Raw genomic sequence first — 23,854 nt, 5'->3', positions numbered from 1 at the left:
CAGTCTACTATTGTACTGACCGAATAGTTAGCCACAAAAGTACCTTTCAGCGGTCAATAATGATCTATCGTCGTTCGTCCTTCCATCTATGTTTGGTGGCTAACTGAAGAGAAACAAATTAGTACTCTGATGTCTGGAGCTGTGACAGTGTCAGATTTGACACTTAACGTTAATGTTCTATCACGGTGATGCAGTGAGCTGCACGTTTGATCTTAAAACAGACACTTTACATTAATGTCCTCTCGGATCAACAGTAGCATCTCAAATACATGAACCCCTGATAGCCCATACTATCAGAGCACACAAGATCAACACCTTAAAAGTATCATCAGTTCATCACTAGATGGACAATAACAGTTACAGTACCGTCTTCATGTCACTCAGATGATCAGATCGTCAAGCACGAAGCTTCAGGCAAGCAACACGGTCACACGTAACGTGTAGTGACTTATAGTAACTTCCCAGCCGAGGGGAACAAGCAAAGCAACATAAAGCCGCTCATGGCCCAGAGCCACCCTTGTCAAGTCCGTAATCAGTCATGCCCATGCTAACTTCATTTTGGTGCTTGACGAACCCGCCATTCGCGGCCTTTGAGTAACTCCAGTAGTACACTAGGGAAGCCACGAGGTTGATGAGCATCATGGCAGCGGCTGCTGCAAACACTCCTTTGCGGAGCGTGGCACAACTGACCAAGTCATGTTTCATGTAGTATCCAAGATACTTGGTGTGGTATGCATTTCTCGCGGATCCTCCAACAAGGCAAGCTTCCGCTGTGAGAAATGTCAACCTGAGAACCCAAGTATAAAATGAAATTATGAGCGTGATAATAAGCATATCATTTGTAAGATCATATTTAACCAAGCACAACTATAGCAATAAGAACCTTGATCAGCTAATTCTGGTACTAGCAATTTTACATGTTTTAACCCATCTGATATCCGCTTACGCGCAGGAGCCGCAGATTGGCTCTGATATTATGAAACACAGCATAAACACACATGGTATCAAACAGAAGTAAGTGACATTTGTGCTTTAACTTGGCCATATGGAACTATCGAGACGATATTGTTTTTAACAAGACTACAAATGCTAATTTTTTACAGGTAATCCCACTACTGGTCCTATGTTCTCCCGAAGGGCGGAGGGCAGAGGCACAATGGGCGCATATGGTTTCTAGATTCAGCCGTCTGGAGACTGTTGCTTGGGCTATCTACAACCAGGGTAGCTGGCGGCTTTCTAAGAGATTACATGACATGGGACAGAAAAGAGTACAAGATAGTAGAATATAGGAACGCTTTTGCTTCGGTACGCACCCTCCACAAAGTCGCCAAATCGTGAAAACACATGGACGGTCAGGATGCATCGATTCCGCTTCGGGTCGGGGGGCAGGATCGTCATCTTCTGGGTACTGCAGGTTTGGCTGGGTTCGTATCAGCCCACGTACAAGCTCGTATGACCCATAACGCTCTGTATTATACGCCTACGTGCGGCCACGATCGAACCGTCGTCGTATATATTTCTTTCTCCCCTGTCCTCTTCAGCACATCCAAAGCAATCCCCAAATCGGGAAAAACCCTAGGTCACGAACAGCAGAGCACGCTTTCGCTCGCGCTCGTCCATGGAGAGGGGAAAGAGGAAGGAGGGGAAGGGCAAGGAGGCGGCGGTTGAGGACACCAAGTGGGCCGCACCATCGGCGGCCGGAGCTGCCCCAGATCTGAGCTCCGCTTGGGGCCAGACGACGCGATTCGGCTCCACGGTGGCTGCCCCGGCGAAGAAGAAACGTTCGTACGAGACCGAGGCGCAGATCCGGCGGCGCAAAAAGAACCGGGAGAGGCAGGAGAGGAAGGCGGCGGGGCTCAAGATCAACAGCCCCAACGACGTGCGAACCTTGGACGAATCCGACTCCGACGACAGGTCCGAGGTATATTTCTCAACCTCTCAACCATTTTTTTGCTTTAGAAATCAAATGTCCTGTCATGTGGAGGGTTTTTTAGATCCACAGGGGTGCCCAAATACGGTTCCATTTCGTCGTTGGTTGGTTCATCTTAGGGTTTTTTTTTTGCTCTTGTGCGTTTTAGTATAGAGGAAAACGCACAAGAGCAAAAAAAAAAAAACCCTAAGATGAACCAACCAACGACGAAATGGAACCGTATTTGGGCACCCCTGTGGATCTTAAAAAACCCTCCCCATGACAGGACATTTGATATCTAAAGCAAAAAATGGTTGAGAGGTTGAGAAATATACCTCGGACCTGTCGTCGGAGTCGGATACGTCGAAGGTTGGCACGTCGTCGGGGCTGTTGATCTTGAGCCCCGCCGCCTTCCTCTCCTGCCTCTCCCGGTTCTTCTGATTCTTCTTCTTGCGCCGCCGGATCTGCGCATCGGTCTCGTACAGACGTTTCTTCTTTGCCTGGGCAGCCACTGTGGAGCCGAATCGCATCGTCTGGCCCCAAACGGAGCTCAGATCTGGGGCAGCTCCGGCCGCCGATGGTGCGGCCCACTTGGTGTCCTCAACCGCCGCCTCCTTGCCCTTCCCCTCCTTCCCCTTCCCCCTCTCCATGGACGAGCACGAGCAAGAGCGAGAGCGAAAGCGTGCTCTGCTGTTCGTGACCTAGCTAGGGTTTTTTCCCGATTTGGGGATTGCTTTGGATGGATGTGCTGAAGAGGACTGGGGAGAAAGAAATATATACGACGGCGGTTCGGTTGTGGCCGCGCGTGGACACGTAGGCGTATAATACAGAAAGTTATGGGTCATAAGGGCTTGTACGTGGGCTGATACGAACCCAGTCAAACCCGCACTACCCAGAAGATGACGATCCTGCCCCAGACCCGAAGCGGTATCGATGCATCCTGACCGTCCATGTGTTTTCACGATTTGGTGACTTTGTGGAGGGTGCGTACCGAAGCAAAAGCGTTGCTTTCAAGAATCAGAACACCCTTTCTGTTTGTGCCCCATCTCTCATCTATTAATTTTTGCTTAGGATAGTAACCATATCCACGGAACAAGCACTGTCAAAATGATTCTGCAGCTTAATCACAAATCCCATGTGGTACAAAGTTGTTATTAATAATGTGAGTGATGACAACTAGTTAACAGCTTAACCTGCTTGTGGTTTGTTATACCAGACTTCACTTCTAAACACTCAGTTTATGTTCTGGCTAATTCTTATGTTTCCTGATAGACAAACAAGACTTAATGGCCAAAACTATGATGAAAGCAAACACATAACTACCGGCTAACTCTATGATGACAAGGGAAGTTCCTGGCAGCAAATTCATGCCGTCATGGATGAACTTTTAGAATATGGATTAACATACGAGATGTCTTTCAATAGCGAACTAGTTCCAGGAAAAATATATGATCCAACATAATTTGGTATAGAACAAGATTACCATTTTAACAAAGGAACTTGATATTAGAAGGGTTGTTGGGGGGATAACCCCCGGTATGCCAAAGGCATGCCAAACCGGATGGTTTGAGCCATCGAGATACCGGTTTAATGTTCTTGCCGGAAGCCTAGAAGGAATCCGGGAGAGCAAGGCTAAGCCGGTATCCCCAAAGGGGTATGCCGGGACCCGGTATAAAAGATACCGGAAAGAAGAGCCTGTCGGCAGGACTGGTCAAAGATTCTCTTCAGAGCAAGAAGACAAGGATGAGCTACGCCAAGTAACTTTATTCAGAGCCCTGGCGCCAAAGAGAGAGGTGACGGAGAAAGAAGCCGGGGGACGTCAGCTTCTATGATAAAAGAAGGCCCCGGTGTCATCTATGATTAAAGTAGCTTTGTACAAGAGCCGATTAAAGTAGCTTTGTACAAGAACTCTGTAAAGTAGTTTGTCCGATCAAAGATGCCATTAGGGTTTCTTGCGGTGTAAGCCACCCTCTCCCCTATATAAGGAGAGGGGGCAGCCCATCTTCACGAGGCAAGTATGTACGCGTGTATGTAGGAAGGCGAGCACAGAACTTGTGTGAACCTATGAACATGGTGATCTAGAGGGAGTTCTTCCTTGTGTCTTTCTTCTTCAACTTCACGGCCTTGGCCAAGTTCTTGAGGAAACCATCGGAATCTCTTCCCACCCGATCGCAAACCCTCCCCGAATCCTCTTGCGTCCATTCGGCCCCAATCTAAGCCATCCTATGGCATCCGCTCGTTCACCACGACGACAGTTGGCGCCCACCGTGGGGCCCGAAGTGGCGCTTGATGGAGTTCACATTCGGCGGCGGCGTTCTCGAGATCTCCGTGAACGTACGGTGTCCGCGTTGGTGCAGAGCATCTACGCCATGGACTTCATCAACGACAACGCGGGCTGCTTCGCCAACGGCGGCGTCTTCCCAAGAACGGCCGCATCATCGAGTTCGGCGACCATCGCGTCTACTTCGGCACCGTCCCCGTGCGCCGGCGCCTCTCGCCGGTCTTGGTGGCACCGGACCCGCCAAGATGGCTCGTGCTGGCCGCGCCGCCGGCAGCGTCGAGGTAATGATGACCGGTGTGGCTGGTGCGCAGAAAGGAGGTTGCGGCCGAAGGTGCCGGTCGCGCGGTTTCGACCCGTGCGGCTAAGCCACCGGAGGCTGAGCGCGGCGCAGCGCGGGAGCATCATCCGCGCCACCGGAGACACCGCTCCAGGCGGCGATGAACGTCCTCGCCACCCCCATCGCGCAACATCGATCCGGCAGCGGCTCGGGCGGAGCTGGAGGCGCAGCGCCGAAGATGCTAGAGAGCGGCAAGGACATCGTCGGGCGCGCGCGAGCTGAACCTAACCGTACGTGAGTATAACGCTGCCCATGGCTTTGCTTCGTTAGCGCGCATCTCGCTAGGATGCCGAAAACCGGCTAAAAGCTCGCAACCTAGATCAAGATTTGCGCAAAGAGATTCTTACCGGCAAGAGCGCCTCTGCATCCGTTAGCATCGTGGAAAAGCCTAAGTATAGCAGCCGGATAAAACTATAAAAGCTGCTAAGGCCGCTGTAGAGTCGTGCGAGTCGCTTTCGGAGAGGCTTTGGTAAAGCAAGAAGAGCGTGTTAGAGAGCTTGAAACCATTGAGCGACAAAATCTTGCCGAGTAGCTAAGCTGAACAAGGCGCGGCCTCAAAATCCGCGCGTTCAACAAAGAATGCGGTAGCAAATCCCATGGGCAAGGCTTCGTCCCCCATCCGGATAGAAGGAGAGAAAAAGAAGTGAATGCGCAGCAGATGATCGTGTACGATCCGGTTCTTGCCGGAAAGCAACAAGCCGGCAACACGATGCCGGTAGAAAAAGCCAAGGCGTAGCGAGGCTATGCCGAGGCTATGCGGAAACAATCATGCCGGTAGATATGAGACCGGGCAAAACTATCGAGCCGCAAGGGCAGCGTACGAGGAGGAGGAAATAGATCCCCCAAGGTATCGGCAGGCAAGGGCCGCGATGCCGGAATGTCACGATGAAGCCGATTCCACGAAACCGGCAACATACGGAACCCATTGGGAGAACGCTCGGGAGAGAGATACTTACCGGAGCAGGATGCGAGGCACCGTCTGGATAGAGTATACTTGTCGAAATGATCGAGGAGGAAGGTCCTCCGGGTCCAAAGTGTTTTGGCCCAAGGATCATGAAAGAAAAACCACCGGTTCGCAACTTTATGTTGCCCCGTGACACAAAGACGTATGACGGCACCACGAAGCGGAAGATTGGCTCGCGGATTACGTGACCGCGGTATACGTTGCGGGCGGTGGAGGAACCGTAGCAGAGGAGGAAACCGGCGTTGGGCCGTGAGGATCATACCATCGTTTTTGGTTGGACCGGCAAGAATGCGGCTAAACAACTTGCCGGCAGGAAGCATAAATGGCTGGCTGGATTTTGAGGAGGCCTTTGTGAGCAATTTCAGAAGCACCTATCGGAGGCCAAACAGCCGCGGCAACTTGCTCTGTGCGTGCGGCGCCGAACGAAACAGACCGGGATTATCTAGCCCGGTGGAACACCACAAGGAACTCTGTGAGGGGGTGATCGAGGCACAAGCCATTGCTTGGTTTAGCAAAGGATGCGAAGAGGTTCACCGTTGTGGCAAAAGTTGCGAGCGCAACATGCCGACAACGTTGGCGAGATGATACGTGTGGCGGATAGCTATGCGTTGGGAGACCCAACGCAACCGGCAAAGGCAACCGGAGCCGAATGTAGCCCGCGCCACGAACAACACCGGACAACCGGAATAACAAAAGAAGGGAAGATTTTCCGGATCGAAGATGCAGTCCATGACAAATTCTTCTTTGTCTGAGGAAAACTTTGAGGCTGCCGACAGCCCGAGAGGCAAAAAACCGGATCGCAGCCATGGGCGGGTCCTAAGAAACAATGGGTGGAAAAGAAACCACGGGTCCGAAGAAGAAGCGGCAAGAACCCGCGAAATACACCATGGAAGCTGCCATGGATCAACCTTGCCGGTGGCACACGCCGAATCCGGCACATCCGTCAAACCATCTCGACGAAGGATTGTACCTGGACCAAGTACTTGATGCAAAAAGGAACAGTGAAAGATGCGCGGCCACCGCAAGACATGCCGCGGCAGCAACAACAGCCTACCGCCACCACCACCACTTACCGGGGCAAACGCCTTACCGGTGCAAAGCCAAACCGGCGATACCGACAAGTTAACCGGGTGGAGCAAAATGATAACCGACCACCTCCACCAGCACCTTTAGGCCGGAATGTTTACGAAGATCCGCATCTCGTCTTGTGTTGTCTTTGTCACCGAGCCAACAGAGGCAGGCAAAGTGTACACCGGCGCTCCATGGAGGTCAATGCTTTGTGATGCCGGTAGTTCCCAAGTACATGATGTGGTCCAATCGAAATTACCTGGTCATCCAAGGATCACCCAAAGATCATGCCGAATCCGGGTGGATATGCTCTTGTTGTGGACCCGATCATGAAAGGGCCGCAAACTCGAGTGAAGTTCAAGAAGGTCCGATAGACAATGGCGATAGCATCAACATCATGTACAAGCACACCATGCAAACGGCGGGCATAACGAAAACATGCTTCACCAACGCGCACAACGTTCCATGGGATCGTCCCCGGCTTGTCCCGTGCCCCGATAGGAAAAGTTCGGGTGGACGTGGCATTTGGAGGACGTGACAATTGCCGGGTGGAAAATGGAGTTTGAGGTGGTGGATCCGGACAGTCCCTACCATGCATTCTTTGGGGAGACCGGCGTTGGTCGCTTTCATGGCCACCACTCATACGGCTTACCTCAAGATGAAGATGCCGGCACCTCGTGGGCCATTGACTGTGGTGGGAAACTATAAGATCTCACCGGAAACCGCATCCGCCGGATCAAACCTAGCGTAATCACTTGGTGATCGCGGAGGAAAAGAAAAGAATGCAGTACAGTGTTACGGCTCAATCCTCACAAATGAGTTTGGCAAAGAATGAGTGAAAACATGGGCACACCGGCATTCAAGCCAACCAATGAAACAAAGAACATTGTCTTGGATCCGGCTTACCCAGCGCACCGTTCGTATCGGCGCCGGCCTTGATCAAGCATAGGAAAGCGCGCTCGTCGCCTTCCTCCGTGAGAATCGGAATATCTTTGCCTCGGTCAACCGATGATTTGGTAGGTGTTCCGAGGAGTGGTGAGCACTCTCTAAACGTCCGGAAAGATGCCAAGCCGGTGCGGCAACCATCTGCGTCGGTTGAAGCCAGAAGAAAGATCATAGGAGAAGAAGTAACCAAGCCGCTTGTTGTTAGGATTCATTGTGGAGGTCACGCACACGAGTGGTAGCCAATCCGGTAATGGTTGAAAAGAAGAAAGATGAGAACACGGAGGCAAAAGCTCCGAAGGTGTGGCGCATGTGCATCGACTACACCAACCCGAACAAGGCTTGCCCAAGAGATCCTTTTCCTTTGCCACGAATCGATCAAGTGATTGATTCAACTGCCGGGTGTGAGTTGTTGTCCTTCCCGGATGCCTATTCCGGTTTCCACCAAATTCCCTTAAAAAGGAAGATCAAATAAAAGCTGCGTTCATTACCCCGCACGGGGCTTATTGCTATGTCACTATGCCTTTTGGGTTGCGCAACGCCGGTGCAACGTACTATTGTATGCAAAAATGCTTGTTTGATCAAATTGGAAAAAATGTGCAAGTCTATGTGGATGACATCGTGATAAAAACTAAGGTAAAAAACACTTTAATCGATGACATCCGGCAAACATTCGATAACCTAAGGCGGTTCAGGATGAAACTCAATCCGGCAAAATGTACCTTTGGTGTCCCCGCCGCAAGTTTGCTCGGTTTCTGGTTTCAAGCCGGGGCATAGAGGTTAATCCGGTAAAGATCCGGGCGATAGAAAGAATGGCTATCCCTCGAGAGTTAAAAGATGTGCAAAAGTTTACGGAAGCTTGGCATCGCCGAGCGGTTTGTAAGCGAGTTGGGAGAAAAAGCTACTGCCACTCTATGCTCTCATGAAGAAATCGACACGTTCGTCTGGACCCCTCAGCAGACGCAGACGTTTAAGGAGCTAAAAACGATGCTAGCCACAAGACCCGTCTTGGCTTCACCTCTAGAAAGGGAGCCTATCTTTGTTATACATAGCAACAACAAACCGGGTTGTGAGTGTAGTGGTTGTGGTTGAAAGAGAAGAGGAAGAAAACCGTCCAGAGGCCGGTATACTACTTGAGCGAGGTGCTCTCCCTCTCAAAACAAAACTACCCTCACTTCAGAAAATGACTTATGGCGTGTACATGGCCGCCACAAAACTCAAGCACTACTTTGAGGAACACCCCATGAAGGTGGTGAGTGAAGCACCAATTTCCGAGCATCATGTGCAACAAAGATGCCGGCGGCGGATTGCAAAATGGGCGATCCGAGATATCACCGTACGTCTTAGGTATATGAAAGAAGAGACGCCATAAAATCACGAGGCTTTGGCTGATTTCCTTGTTGATTGGGCGGAGATGCAATACAAACCGCCGGATCGGAGGATAGAATACTTGGAAGATGCACTTTGATGGATCTAAGCTCAAGGAAGGTCTAGGTGCGGGTGTGGTGCTTACTTCACCAAAAGGAGACCACCTCGGTATGTTTTGCAAGTACATTTCGGGGCATCGAACAATGTCGCCGAATATGAAGCTTTGATCCATGGGCTTAAGGTCGCAAAAGAAATCGGTGCACACCGGATCATTTGCTATGGCGATTCGTACCTTGTGGTACGGCAGTGCTCGGGAGATTGGGATGCAAAAGACGCCAACATGGCCTCGTACTGGTTTCACGTACAAAAGATTGTCGGATTCTTCGAAGGATGTGAGTTTCACCATGTGCCGCGAGCGAGAAAATGAAGCCGCGGATGCTTTGTCCAAGTTGGGCTCATCTAGGCAAGAAATTCCTCCGGAATAGCTTTGGCTCACCTAAGAGTGCCATCGATCAAGCCGAGCCCGGAATCGGAATCAATTTTTGTACCGAGTCACACGTAGTACCCATGGATATCGATGAAGGGAACTCGGGGCTACTCCGGCAAGCTCGGGGACTGCTCCGTAGGCTCGGGACCGCTGTACCCATACCGGAAGAAACGATCCGGTAGATAGCATGGAGATAGATGCAGGTGTTTTTGGTTCGAGAAATACCATCATGGGTTAAACCTATTAAGGAATTCTGATCGGCGGCACCTTGCCTACCGACGAAAATGAATCAAGGAGGATACAAAGAAGGTCCAAAGCTTACACATTCATCAATGGTGAGGTGTACAAGAGAAGCGTTACCGGTGTCCTTCAAAGATGTGTGGAACAGGAGGAAGGAAAAGAAATGCTTGAGGAAATTCACCAAGGAGAATGTGGGCATCATGCTTCATCAAGGGCTTTGGTAGCAAAAGTATTCGGCATGGGTTCTATTGGCCCATTGCTTTGGAGGACGCCGAGGATTTGGTAAGAAAATGCAACGGCCGCCGCAGGTACGCCAAGCAAAACCATACCCCAAAGATCCGGTTTAAAGACAATACCGCTAACATGGCCATTCGGCTGTTTGGTGCCTTGACATGGTTGGACCATTCAAAGCGCAAGAAGCGACATGACTCACATCTTGGTCATGGTGGATAAGTTCACCAAGTGGTCGGAAGTAAAACCTATCGCAAAGTGTGATGGGCATACAGTGAAATTCTTGAAAGATGTCATTTTGCGGTATGGATACCCGCACAAAGATCATCACCGATAACGGAACCAACTTTGCTCAAGGTGAGTTCAAAAGGTTACGTGAAGAAAAGAACATCCGGTTGGATTTGTGCTCGATGGCACATCCACGGGCAATGGCCAAGTAGAAAGAATGAATGCCTTGGTGCTTTCGGTATCAAGCCTAGACTCATTGATGCGGTGGAAAAGTCAGGGATGTTGGCTCGATGAGCTACCATCGATCTTGTGGAGTATAAGAACAACTCCAAACCGGTCTACGGATACACTCCCTTCTTCATGGTTTATGGAGCGAAGCGGTGATACCAACCGATATCATCCATGATTCACCAAGGGTACTGACTCTATCTTGAGCAAGAGGTCAAAGAGGCCAGAGAAAACGATGTGGACTTGCTAGAAGAAGCAAGAGAGGCGGCTTTGGCAAGAACAGCCATTTACCAAAGAAAACCTAAGACGCTATCATAACCTAGGAAGGTTAACCCAAGAGTTTTAGGAAGGAGATCTTGTACTTCGCACGGTGCGGCGCAGCTGAAGGCCGGCATAAGCTTTTGCCACCGTGGGAAGGTCCCTTCATTGTAAGCAAGGTGCTTCACAATGATGCATACTACTTGATAGATGCACGGGAATGGAAGAAAGGAAAGGCGGACGGTCCGGCGAGGAGAGCAAGCGTCCATGGAACGTAGCTCTGTTGCGTCCTTTCTACTCTTGAAGTGGTGGTGTAAGAAGTTCCTTTTTGTACCTTATATGCTATGAATAAAAGATGCCTAACCTTGAGTGAATCTCGGGGCTACCCCAACTTAAGTTGCATGTAACTTGTCTATTTTTTCGGTTCTAGGTTGCTTATTGAATGTTTTTTCTTTAGGTTTAGTAGTGTGCTAAATCCTACCGAGTCTTCGACTACTGCTTGTCCGCAAACCGGCTTCATGGCAAGCAAGATAAACCGGTAGGGGATAAGCACATGAACTCAAAAGGGAGAGCAGAAAGAACAATACGAAAAATTTAATTAACCCCGGTTAAACCGGTTTTTTGCAAAATTTCAAAGTTATTTCTAAGTTCAAGAAGATGCTTGTTTGGTGAAAGAACCTTGTGCTCATACGCCAAAGAACGCCCGAGAGAAGGCGAGGCGAGCCAAGGCAAAAGAACCAAGTATGCATCAAATTGGATGCGGAAGCAATTGAGAAATCTTTGCGGTGCGGGATAAAAGCGGAACCAAAAGCAAAATATGGTAAGGCAAACTCATAAGTACTTAGCTACCGGTATAATTTACCTACAGGAAATGTTGTAGCACAACCACGGCAAACTTAAGTTTTACATCATAAGCCGGCATTAAGGCGTAATTTAACAGATATTGTCTTAAAGCAACGGGACCAACGGATATAATGAGCAAACACTTCAAAGGAAATCATCATGCGGCGAGGCTTCGGAGGAGCATCGCCGGCACCAAAGCATCGCCCGGGACCTCTTCTTCGGCTTCACCCTCCTCCTCGTCGAGATAATCCGTGACGCCGGGGAGGGAGGGATGAAGGTGCGCATGTCGGCATACTCCGCGATGCGGTACGCGCGATCCTCGCCGCTTGGCGGAGAGGATCGGGTCCGGATCCGTTCGCGCCTTCGCGCACGCCGTAAGGGCGTCCGGATTGAGCTCCGGGTACCGGGAGCGGGGCGACGCGGAGGGCGGAGTCCGCTCCGGCGCGGGCGCAGAGCCTTGCCACTCGCGGATCCTCCCGCGGCACCTTTCGTGCGGTCGTTGATGAGGAGAAGGTGTCCGGCACCTCCTCGCCGAGCCATAAAGTCTGTATAGCCGGGTAGCTACATCGGGGATGTCCAGAAAGATTGCGGTCTATGCAGCGCATATGGGACACCCGCGCGTTAAGCGCGACCGGATGGTCCTTGGGCGTCCATGGCACGGTAAGATCCGCTTGGCCTTTGTCCTTGCGCTGCGCGTCGACCTTCTTGACGGCATACCTCTGCGAGTCGGAAAGAGGCCCGTGCAAAGAAAGAAAAAGCTTAAGGAAAAGAGTCAGGAAGAAAAAGAGACCTAAGGAAAAGAGTCAGGAAGAAAAAGAGGCAGGAAGAAAAAGAGACCGGAGAGAAAAGAATCAGGAAGAAGAGAGACCGGACGGAAAGATAGCGGAAACAAAAATGGGGTCGAAGGAAAAAAGGCTCGTATGCGGTAGTCAAAGTGTAAAAGAAAACAACTTACGGAGGGCAAGTGTGTCGGTCTGCAGGATCGGTGATCGCACTCCTTGTGCCCCTCCTCCCGGCCATGCGGCCTTCTCCTCGGCACCCTTCCGGCCTTGGTCATCTCCTCCGGCTACGCCCGCAACACCACGGTGGCATTGCGGGCATTCTCCGAGCCTCGTCCAACTTGGCCGCTGCCGGTCACTTCGGCCTTGAGGGCCTTGGCGTGGTCAAGCCCCACTGAATCAACCGAGACTTGAGCTCTGGTAGGCGGTCTTGAGGGCGTTTAGCTCCTCCCCGGTCTTTGTGAGTGAGCTCATCCTTCTCCCCGTAATCTTAGGAAAAATGAGTGTTAGCAAGGCTACACTAGTAAAGCGAAAAGAAACCAAGTTCAAAGGAGAAAGGAAAAAATAGTACGTTGGGCCGTGGCGAGCTGCTCCTTGAGAGCATCGATGGAAGCTTCCGGATCACCGTTGGAACAGAAATTGTAAATATCACAAGGAAAAGAGGTTTCCGGTAGCAAAGATGCCGGTGAAACGAAAAACTTACCTTGGCACTTGTCATGTGCCTCGGCGAGCTCCGGTGCTCCCATAAAAGCTCCTCGAAGAGGGCCTTCCGAGTGTCGGCGGTGACACATTCAAGAAAAAGAAGAAATAAGGTAAAATTTTGTGCTAAGAACCAAGTTCTTAACCCGAAACTCGGGAATTTGGCGGTCGGTTTTGCGCATTTCTAAGGTAAATTATGTGTTAAGAAGAAGATGTTTAACCCGAAACTCGGGGATAGCGATCTGGTTTTGCGCTAAAAACTTAAGTTAAGTTTTGCGTTAAGAGCCGCGCTCTCACCACAAAACTCGGGACTCGGGAAGATAGACAAGAGAGAAACCGGCATGAAACTAAGGAAAAGATAAAGCGTAACCGGAAACGAAGAAACCGGCAAAGGTTGAAAGTTAATAGAACATACCGTCGGATTGTTCGTGGAATCGTACCACGCGTTGTCAAGCTCTTTACGGCAGCCCGAGCCGCATGAAGTGCTCCTCGAACACCGATCCCCGACAGGGATCGAGTGCGGCAGCCCGATCCTTGCCCATGCCGCGGGTCGCCGGAGTGATGTCCGCGGCGTTCCACTTTTGGGCATACGGCGGAGGTGCCCTGTGTCCCGCCTTGGCGGCTGGAACTCCGTAATGCGGCCGAGGAGGCCGGTGGCCTTCATCTTGGCGCTTTTGGCAGCCTTGGAGACGTGCAGCACCAAGGGCCGCCGGCCGCCGAAGGGGCGGCGGAGGCCGTCGCCTTCCCCTTGATGAGCTTGGAGGGCTTGGGCGGCGGCGCGGTAGAAGAGGCCCGGAAGTCTTAGCCGGCGGCGCGCAGGAGCGGCCTTGGAGGGCTGGGCGCGAGGAGCCTCGAGGCGGAGGCATGAGGATGGTGCGTGGAGAAGGGGAGCGCTAGGAGCGTCACCCGTCTTGGAGCCTTCCGGCGCGGAAGATTCGGCGCGGAGGTTGTCTTTTCGAGGACGGGAGGAGCAAAGGCTCGCCGCCGGCAGCTTCTTCTTCTCCGGCGCCGGTGTTGCCGGCGCCGTGTCTTGGTGTTCCGGGAGGAAGGAAAGATCCCTCCGTGCGGTGATCGACGGTGAAGGGCCGCACGCCCGAATTTGTTGTGCCCCCGAAAGGGAGGCAGAGGTGTTGCGGCACCGGATGGTGCCGGGCTTGAACGAGGAGGAGGGGTTGAGGTCCTTGCGGATCCCTCGAGCCCGATGGCCTTGGGCCAAGCTTGAGAGCGGGTGAGAAAAAGAAAAAGACAAGTGGTTGAGAAGAAGCAACCGGAAAAAGAACTTAGCAAAAAGGAGGCAAGCGGAAAATGAAATTACCGGAAGCGGTTGGCATCGCTTTGCGCCGTAGCGGCGCACGCCCACTTCTTTCTCCCCCACGGGCTCCGTCCGGAAGCGCTTGGAGGGAGGAGCATGGGCTAGGCCGGCGATAGATGCCGCCGCTTGTTCTTTCGGCCCTGGGCCATGAGTTTGTCCACAAACTCGGTCCGGCCTCGGCGCGCAGGCGGCACGCGCTCGTGGATCTGTGAGTTGGATATGGCTAAGAAGCAATTCGCAAGAAAGCGATAATGGCAAAGTATAAGAAGCCGGAAAAGAAAATACCTCGAGCACAACCGGCTCCTCCGGATTTCCGGTGGGCTCCGGGTCCCGCCAAGGCGCGCGTGAGTCTTCCCATCTTCGCATCCTTCCAAAAGATGTAGGGATCCGGGTCGAAGGAGTCAAAGGCACGCTTAGGAGAGGTCCTCGCGGCTCTGCACGGATAGAGGGGAAGCGGTCCTGGCCCGAAACAAGGTAAAAAGATGGTTAGCAAAAGCGAAAACTTACAGGCAAAGACAACCCCAAATTGCGCAATCTCTTACTTCTTGGGTCGGACGGTTAGAGAAACCGAGGGGAAGGAGGCCCCATTCCCACGCAAAAGGCATAGCAGCTTTGACAAATACGCTTGGCCTTGAGAACAACGTCTTTCTTCTTGCCGAGAGCGCGGCCGTGATCTTGGTAGGATCGCTGGGCCATACATCTCGCTCATCCTATGTGCGCGGCGCTTGGCAGGAAGCACCGGCGCGATATGAAAGTCCGGATGATATCGTCGAAACGGATGTTGGTCTCCTTCTTCGAAGAGGCCAAGAAACGCACTACCCGGTTGGTTTCGGCGTGTTCCGTCCTTGGGTTGTAGCTCCAGTTGGTTCTACTGGGGGGCCCCTCTTGGTATGGAGGAAGGTTGATGCGATCGGCGCGGCCGGTGTTCTTCACGTAGAAGAAAGTTCCTTGCCGGTGTGCGGCAAGACTCGAGGCCGGAAAGCTTAAGAAAAGTGCTCCCTTGGCGGGAGCCGACGATGCAGGAGCCGCACCGCACGGCGGCTTGGGCTTGGGGATCTCCTTGCCCTGAACGGAGTTGATCCGCAGGTTGAAGAAACGGGCAAACGTCTCACGAGTGGGACGAATGCCGATGTAAGCCTCCATGAAGGTGGCATAACAAGAAAGATAGAAAAGGGCGTTGCCGGGAAGGTGGTGAGGTTGGAGATCGTAGAAATCCGGGAAATCCCGGAAAAAGTAGAGGCGGAAGGCCGAAGCCGCGCTCAAAGTGAGCGAGAAAAACAACATGCTCGTCGTCTTCCGGATCAGGTTCGATCTCGTTATCCGGAATCCGGCAGCAACTCCTTCCGGAATCCTCCGAGACCGGTCTGACCAATCGATCTCAAACTCAAGAACGTAGGAGCCCATCCAGGGCTCCGCGGGTGGTTGGGGAAGGCTCCTCGCGGAAGATTGGCCGGAGTCGCTAGAGGCTTGACCAGAGCCACCGGCCTCTTGGCTACCGGAAGCTTGGCTAAAGCTACCGGATTCTAGGTGGCCGCGGACTCTTGGGGTCACCGGATTCTCGCCGGTTGCGGAATCGGTTTCCATTGGATCCGAGGCCGTAGATTCACGGGAGAAGGTCTACGGCGCTTGAGAGAAAGAGAAGAAGAGGATGCGAGAGGAAGATCCCTCGTCGGACATCGCAAGGATGGGCGGAGAAACAGGAATCCCAAACTTCAACCCCGTGTGAAGATCTACGAGTAAGAAGAAAACCAAAGAAAAGGAGCAAATAAGAACACCAAAGGCTCAAGATCCGGAAAGCAAGCGAACGGCGAGTAAAGCAAAATTGATACCAACCTTGAGCGGCGCGGACGCCGAGGGGAGTGTTTCTTTGGCGGTGGAGAAGCGGCTCTGCGGTCGCCGGCGAGCTCCGTCGATGGCGAAGCGGAAAAGCTCGCGAAGAAGCACAAATGCGGCGGACGCGAGGAAGGTCTTGCCAAAGAACTCCGCACGGCGAAGTTCGGCGGAGGGCGGCGTAAGTTCGCCGGCGCCTGAGCTTGAACGGGCGACGGCGGACGGAGAGAGCGGCGGAGGCGCAGAGGCGTGGAGCTCAGGCGCGAAGGAGGAGAATGCGAAGAAGATGAAGGGGAACGGGCGGTTGTGCTTATATAAGAGAGAGAAAGTGGGCGCGAACCGCCGGGTCGCGGCGGTTCGCCTCGCGGCCCGCGACGGTTCGCACCTTGGGCCGCCACGTGGCGAACGGATACACGCGCGAAAACGGAGGCCACACGGAGGCGCACGCGGGATCCCGAAGAGGTAGTGGGATCCGCCGCGGTGCATTAAATGCGTGCGCGGGAGTCGAAACGATGTGACGGCGAACCTTTGGCGCGTCGATTACTGATGCGCATGTCACGGCAGGCGCGAGGGCCCGATATATTCTCGACTTCGCCGAGGAAGGAACAGAGACGCGTGGTGCCGGAAAAGAGATGCCGAACGAGCCTTGCAAAGAGAAGAAAAGGAACAAGGGTAAAGGTGCCGAACTAAGCTCAAGAGATGAGTGACTAAACCGGTATCTTAGAAAGATGAAAACCTGGCATGGTCTCGTAGGATAAAATCCTCCGTGCTATACCAGACCGGGACTAATGTTGGGGGATAACCCGGTATGCCAAAGGCATGCCAAACCGGATGGTTTGAGCCATCGAGATACCGGTTTAATGTTCTTGCCGGAAGCCTAGAAGGAATCCGGGAGAGCAAGGCTAAGCAGGTATCCCCAAAGGGGTATCACGGGACCGGTATAAAAGATACCGGAAAGAAGAGCTGTCGGCAGATCGGTCAAAGATTCTCTTGAGCAAGAAGACAAGGATGAGCTACGCCAAGTAACTTTATTCGAGCCCCGGCGCCAAAGAGAGAGGTGACGGAGAAAGAAGCCGGGGACGTCGGCCTTCTATGATAAAAGAAGGCCCCGGTGTCATCTATGATTAAAGTAGCTTTGTACAAGAGCGATTAAAGTAGCTTTGTACAAGAACTCAGTAAAGTAGTTTGTCCGATCAAAGATGCCATTAGGGTTTCTTGCGGTGTAAGCCACCCTCTCCCCTATATAAGGAGAGGGGGCAGCCCATCTTCACGGGCAAGTATGTACGCGTGTATGTAGGAAGGCGAGCACAGAACTTGTGTGAACCTATGAACATGGTGATCTAGAGGGAGTTCTTCCTTGTGTCTTTCTTCTTCAACTTCTGGCCTTGGCCAAGTTCTTGAGGAAACCATCCGGAATCTCTTCCCACCTGATCGCAAACCCTCCCCCGAATCCTCTTGCGTCCATTCGGCCCCAATCTAAGCCATCCTATGGCATCTGCTCGTTCACCACGACGACAAGGGTTATGCACAACCAGAAACCACAGTTATGCAATCACACTACCGATAGCATGTAGCATGCTGCACCAAAGAAACTGAGTACAGACATCCTAAACAACTGTTAGTTCTATTTCCATCTCACTATGAATGGGGAGGATTGGGTTAGAGTAATCCTTTTTATTAGAGGGCAGATCGTACAACTTGAAGAATCTGCAGGGTGCAGCGCCAGATTGTGCAGGAGTGCAAATTGAAGAACATTTTTGCTATAACAGAGCAGCCTGAATTACTTCGTCAAAGCCAAAGGTTTTGCCGGCAGATAATCCAACCGAAGAGCGTGGTTTGTCTATAATGTGGATTGAAATAACAGTATGCCACTGTAGTACAAATCTTTCCGTAGATACCCACAAATTACATACTGGTTTTCATTCTTCAATACTTGGTTTTGGGGCAAGAGTGATGGTGGGTATAGTTAGCAATTCACACTCTAGGAAGCTAGTTACTCCAGAAAGCTAATTATTGCCAAGCTTCATTAGCCAACGCAACCAAAAGTCCAAACTGGTGAAAAGGGCTAGTACACTAATACACTTCACAACAATTATCAAGAGCGATGGTGGGTATAGTTAGCAAGCAACACTCTAGGAAGCTAGTTACTCCAGCAAGCTAATAATTGCCAAGCTTGAGAACCAACCTGAGGTTGGGTGGTTAGGAGGGTGGTTGTACCCCCAGCCCACCAGAGTTCAAACCCCAGGTTTGACATCTGTGTGTCTCATAAAGGCAGAATATTCTTTCAGTGGGAGGCGACGTTCCCGTCGACAGCGAGGCGCCTGTGGTGACTTCGTCAATTTCAAGATCCAATCCGCCGGCTCAGTCTTCCGGAGGTGCTCATAGGGGTAGGGGTGTGCGTGTGTGCGTTCATAGGGGTGAGTGTATGCACGTGTATGTGAGCGTCTGCGTTTGTACTGTGTTTCTCAAAAAAAATTGCCAAGCTTCATTAGCCAACGCAACCAAAAGTCCGAACTAATGAAAAAGACTAGTACACTTATACACTTCAGAACAATTATCAAATGACATCCGCATTCTAAAATTTCAGCTTGTAAGTAACATTACTGAAGTTGACAGTGGCAAGTTTATGAAAAGTAGCCACAGTGAGTCTACACCCTAGGAAAAAATTAGGATCCTAGTAGTGTGTCTCATAGTCTCATGTCATCACCACACCTAAACAAATAGACCAGATTTCCGTACACCCAAAGCCAGAACGAACAGAACGCAAATTGAACCAAATCTAACATACTAATCGGCAATCTTCCCCATAATGAGCTCATTATACACATCCGCATCGGAGAAACGAAGGGAATGGGGGAGGTTTAGGAGCTAGGGTTCAGCACACAAACCACGAGAGGACGAAGGCGGCGACGGCGCATCCGCGGGAGGAGAGCGCAGGGCCGAGACAGAGGCAGCGCGTGACGCCGGTGACAAGCACCTGCGACAGGAGGAGCACGAAAAAGGCGGCGACGCCGTACACGGTGGAGGCGTCGGTGTCGTACAGGCAGTAGGAGCGGTCATCGTACTCGTCCGGCACCACTTTCCCCTGCAAGAAAACCTCAGCGTGGCATACAAAGGTGGAGGAGATCCAAGAAGGAGTTGTGGCGTGATAGAGGGCGTACGGTGCTGCGTCGGCGCTCGGCGCCGACGGCGAGGAGAAAGGCGAAGATGTTGAGGAAGGTTAAGAACGCGGCGAGCGCGAGGGAGGCCGGGCGCGAGGTCGCGAATCCAGCCATCGGTCTCGACCTCGACCAGTCCGGCGGCGGCTGCTGGGGCTGAGGCTCCGGAGGCAGCACTTCTCACTGAGCTGGGTGTCGGAGCCTCGGAGGATACCAGTGGGAGTGAGTGGGTACTGGGACCCACCTGTCGGTGATAGGACATAAATGCGCGGTTCTGGAAGCAGCTGCCTGAGGCCCGTTGCTTTCCTTCTTTACCGGATTATATTATTATTTTTGAACTTCACTTTTTGCGTCTTGCGTGAATTACATCTCCACCGGCGCCCCGATAGCATTTTCGATATCTTTTTGGGACCGGGAGCGAAAATGGGCTCGCACCGGCGCGCTCATATGGCGCCGGCGATTTTTGGAGCCCAATAGTAGCGCCAGCAACTCCGTGCCGGCCCCTTCACCAAGGGCGTGAATCGGGCGCGTCGACACCTCGCGAGGCTGAAAATTTTGAGCGTGGGAGCCGCCTGTCAGCCACACAACAACAAAATATATATCTTCTCCCCCAAACCCCGTCCCATCCGCCGCTCATTTCTCCCGCCAGCCGCCCAATCTCCCATCCAGCCTCCAACCCGAAAAACCCTCGCCGCCGCGCCATGCCACCGAAGAGAAAGGTAGCGAAGCCGCCGACGAACGCCGCCGAAGACGCGCACCGTCGCGCCGAAGGAGAAGACGGCGTCCATGTCGCAGGAGGACTTGGAGACGGAGATGGAACCGCGCCTTCGTGATACATCCATTTTGCATCACTATTTTATATCATAATTTACTGTTATTCATTGACATATTTCATATTTAGAGATGATACTTATGTTATTTCACCTATTTTGCATGTTTCATGATTATTGGAGAATTACTCACCGGAGTCAGGATTCTGCTGGAAAAAGCACCGTCAGGATGCAATATTTCTGAAGATCAACAATTGACGGAAAATACACCGAAAGTCTTATTTCTCCAGAAGAGGGAGCCAGCCAAAAGGAGGGGCCGAGGAGGGCCGCCATGGGCCCCCCATAGGCCGGCACGGGCTCCACCCTGGCCACGCCGCCTTGTGGGGAGGGGGCCCACAGCCCCCCTCAGCTGTCTCTCATTCGCGTACTTCATCTACCCGAAAACCTAAGGTGCTGGGAGGCATCGCGAATAGACACAGCCGCCTCTGCGGGGCGGAAAACACCAAAGAGAAAAGAGCTCTCCGGCAGGCTGAAATCCGCCGGGGAAATTCCCTCCTGGAGGGGGAAATCGTTGCCATCGTCACCGTCATCGAGCTGGACTTCATTGGGATCATCATCACCATCATCTCCACCACCGTCACCGTCATCTCCACCGCTGCACCTCGTCTCCACTGTAACATCTAGGGTTGAATCTTGATTATTTCATAGGGGAAACTCTCCCGGTGTTGATTACTCCTTGTTATTGATGCTATTGAGTGAAACCATTGAACCAAGGTTTATGTTCAGATTGTTATTCATCATCATATCACCTCTGATCATGTTCCATATGATGTCTTGTGAGTAGTTCGTTTAGTTCTTGAGGACATGGGTGAAGTCTAAATGTTAGTAGTGAACTATGTTGAGTAATATTTAATGGTTTGATATTTAAGTTGTGGTGTTATTCTTCTAGTGGTGTCATGTGAACGTCGACTACATGATACTTCACCTTTATGGGCCTAGGGGAATACATCTTGTATTCGTTTGCTAATTGTGGGGTTGCCGGAGTGACAGCAACCTGAACCCCCGTTGGTATATCGATGCAGGAGGGATAGCAGGATCTCAGAGTTTAAGGCTGTGGTTAGATTTATCTTAATTACTTTCTTGTATTTGCGGATGCTTGCAAGGGGTATAATCACAAGTATGTATTAGTCCTAGGAAGGGCGGTGCATTAGCATAGGTTCACCCACACAACACTTATCAAAACGATGAAGATTAATCAACTATATGAAGCGAAATGTGGTGACCCGGCATACCACTTCATGTTGTAGTATGCAAGTCTGAAATAACACCAATGAAACACCGTTCCACTAGTATTATATCGCTCAGAGTGGTACAACAGAAACATATGCGGGTCCAAGGCATGTCTATAGAATTACAATATTGACTATGTTACATAAGATCATCACATCTTCCTACTTTACAATGAGGTAAAACTGCAAATAAACTCCAGAAGAACGACTCGTGGTCTAGTCTTATCACGGACTCTATTTGTAGAGTATTTAACTAGCTATAGAGGCTATGAATAGATTCTAGCTAAATAGGAGCTAGGTTTAGGAAACTAGTTCCTTTCTATTGCTAAGCTAAGTTTTATACTTGTTGGATGTGGTGTTTGACTCTTCTGACGGGTTCCTGTCCCTTGAAGTAGTTGTTGACTCCTCGGTCTTCGAGTTGCACTGTAGATCATCCATCGTGGCCTCCATATCTAAGCAGGGGATTTAAGAGTGGGATGAGTACGAGCGTATTCAACAAGTTCATTATAGGAAAGAGGTGTTTAATGCACTAGCTACAGCATTAGACCAGAAAGTCTAATACCAATGCAGGTTTTCATAACCATTTCTTCAAAAGGTTGCTTTTATTCAGAAGAACTATGTCCGTCAGCCTTCACCGGTTTACTAGAACTTCATGGAGCTCCTTTCCGGCAGCGTTCGCAGTTCCATATCCCGGAACAGGGAGTGACAGGTCACGATTCATTACACTCTGCAGAGGTGTGTTGCTTTACCCATAAGAGATCTTAACCTTGGTGCCAACCGGGCGTACTTTCCCGTCCACACTTCCTTTGGTGTGAGGCCCGGTATAAGGTTATAGCCAATCATATTCCTCCGCTACCTCATACACCCACCCTTTGAAGCAAACTCCGACCCTAGGTCCTCGCCGGTGCTCTTATACCAATTAAGGACGGCCCCCGACCACGACAACAGTTCAGGTCTCTACCATGAACTCCTTCGCCGGGAGATGCAACCCATCATAGACCGCAATAACCGTGGGGACTTAAGGCTTCCCCATCCCACCGCTTGCTCCTCGGGCGACAAGTGTCTACGGTCTCTACCGTGGGGACTTAAGGCTTCCCCAGCCCACCGCTTGCCCCCTTGGAATACAAGTGTCTACGGTAATGCGCATCCGTTGATGTACAAGAGGTGGAAATACAATTGACTATTCCGTCCCACTCCAGATCTTATGGTTAACACGGGTATTACGGCACAAGAATCACTGGACGACATTTGTTGTTAATCCTAGATGGATATAAACTCTTGCAATGGAACCTCCACCATATCAACACATACCATGGTTCCATTGCCCACCACATAGTCATATTCATAGTTATGAAAATAGTACTTTTGCTTTTTATGCAAGAGTGATAAGTATAGTACTTTGCAAGTAATTTGGTAAAAATACTCAAATGACATGAGCAAGCGATGAACTTGCCTTTCTTGGCTGCAAGATTATGCAGACAAGGTCTTCGATACGCAATAACTCCAAATTCTGAAATAGCATCATCATCCGGTAAGGACGATGTTTAAAAGATTGGCAAGGATGCAATAATGCATAAGTATGAGATGCAATCGCTCTAAACGTGACCTAACCCCGATGATTTAGGATTAGTGAATGGTAATGATTAGTTCAGGGTGTGTTGTACTTTTAGAGTGATTCACAAACAAGGTTCTTATTAAGGTTGATTGCTTGGTATCATAAACAAGTAGTACATTACATCACAACAATAACTACTTAGCACAAAATAATAGCATTTGGTATAATCTTAACATGTAATGAACAATTGTTGGTTTTAATGCACTATGGCATGGTTAATGATTATTGTTCATATACTTCAAAAGAATAACTTTTGAAGAGCATGTTCTTAGATAAAGAACAAGTATGATAATTGGGTTTGTGGGTTTCTATGGTTTACTATGATTCCAAGATAGTTTCTGGAGTAAGTATTAGATGGATCCCAACAGGGTTGGATTCATCAGCAACTAGGCTTGAATGGTTTTACTTAAGCATAAGCAACTTAAGCAATTAATTATACATGGTTGCTATCATGGTGGGTTTATCTTGCTGGTGATAGCTAGGTAGGTTTTATAGGTCCTATAAGGCAGGATTGATGATGATTCCTTATTTTCTTCAAAAGAATAACTTTTGAAGAACATACTTCTTAAGTAATAAGAAGTATTTCAATTAGGGTTGAGGTTGTCTAGGGTTTGCTATTGGATCCATTAAGTAAGGAATAGTTAGATCATAAATAGGATGGTTCATAATGTCGTCGTGGTGAACGGACAGATGCCATGGGATGGCTTAACTTGGGGCCGAATGGACGCTAGAGGATTTGGGGGAGGGTTTGTGTTATGGATGGAGAGGTTTCCGGATGGATTCCTCAAGAACTTGGCCTTGGCCGAAGGAAGAAGATGATGAATACAAGAACAAGAACAGCACTAGATCTCTCTATTTCTTCTTCACAAGTGCTTACAAGTTTCTCAGTACAAGATTCCTAATGTCTCTGGTCATGCCCGCGAAGGGCTGTGCCCCCTCTACTTATATAGGGGAGAGGGTGGCTTACAAGGGAAGGAAACCCCAGAAACCCTAATGGGATCTTTGACTAGAAAAACTA

General features: G+C 50.7%; 1 protein-coding gene across 1 annotated transcript; it reads right to left on the bottom strand.

Moving 5' to 3' along the window:
• Positions 1-316: 316 nt before the first annotated feature.
• LOC127301058 (uncharacterized) lies at positions 317-19,392 on the bottom strand. The gene is made up of 3 exons (XM_051331277.2): positions 19,166-19,392; positions 18,893-19,089; positions 317-787 (listed from the first exon to the last, which is right to left on the bottom strand). The coding sequence occupies exons 1-3, from the start codon at positions 19,277-19,279 to the stop codon at positions 499-501; spliced, it is 600 nt and encodes a 199-aa protein (XP_051187237.1). The 5' UTR covers positions 19,280-19,392; the 3' UTR covers positions 317-498.
• Positions 19,393-23,854: the final 4,462 nt, after the last annotated feature.

The sequence above is a fragment of the Lolium perenne genome, chromosome 7 (genome assembly GCF_019359855.2).
Source record: "Lolium perenne isolate Kyuss_39 chromosome 7, Kyuss_2.0, whole genome shotgun sequence".
Classification (NCBI taxonomy): domain Eukaryota; kingdom Viridiplantae; phylum Streptophyta; class Magnoliopsida; order Poales; family Poaceae; genus Lolium; species Lolium perenne.
The sequence above is the reverse complement of the archived record's forward strand: the minus strand, read 5'-3'. Positions and strand labels throughout refer to the sequence as shown.

Coding starts and splice junctions, on each gene's coding strand:
- LOC127301058 (XM_051331277.2), bottom strand. CDS start 19,279: ATGGCTGGATTCGCGACCTCGCGCCCGGCCTCCCTCGCGCTCGCCGCG. Junction 19,090..19,165: donor CCGAGCGCCGACGCAGCACC/GTACGCCCTCTA, acceptor GTTTTCTTGCAG/GGGAAAGTGGTGCCGGACGA. Junction 788..18,892: donor GCCGCCTTCGTCCTCTCGTG/GTTTGTGTGCTG, acceptor TTGGGTTCTCAG/GTTGACATTTCTCACAGCGG.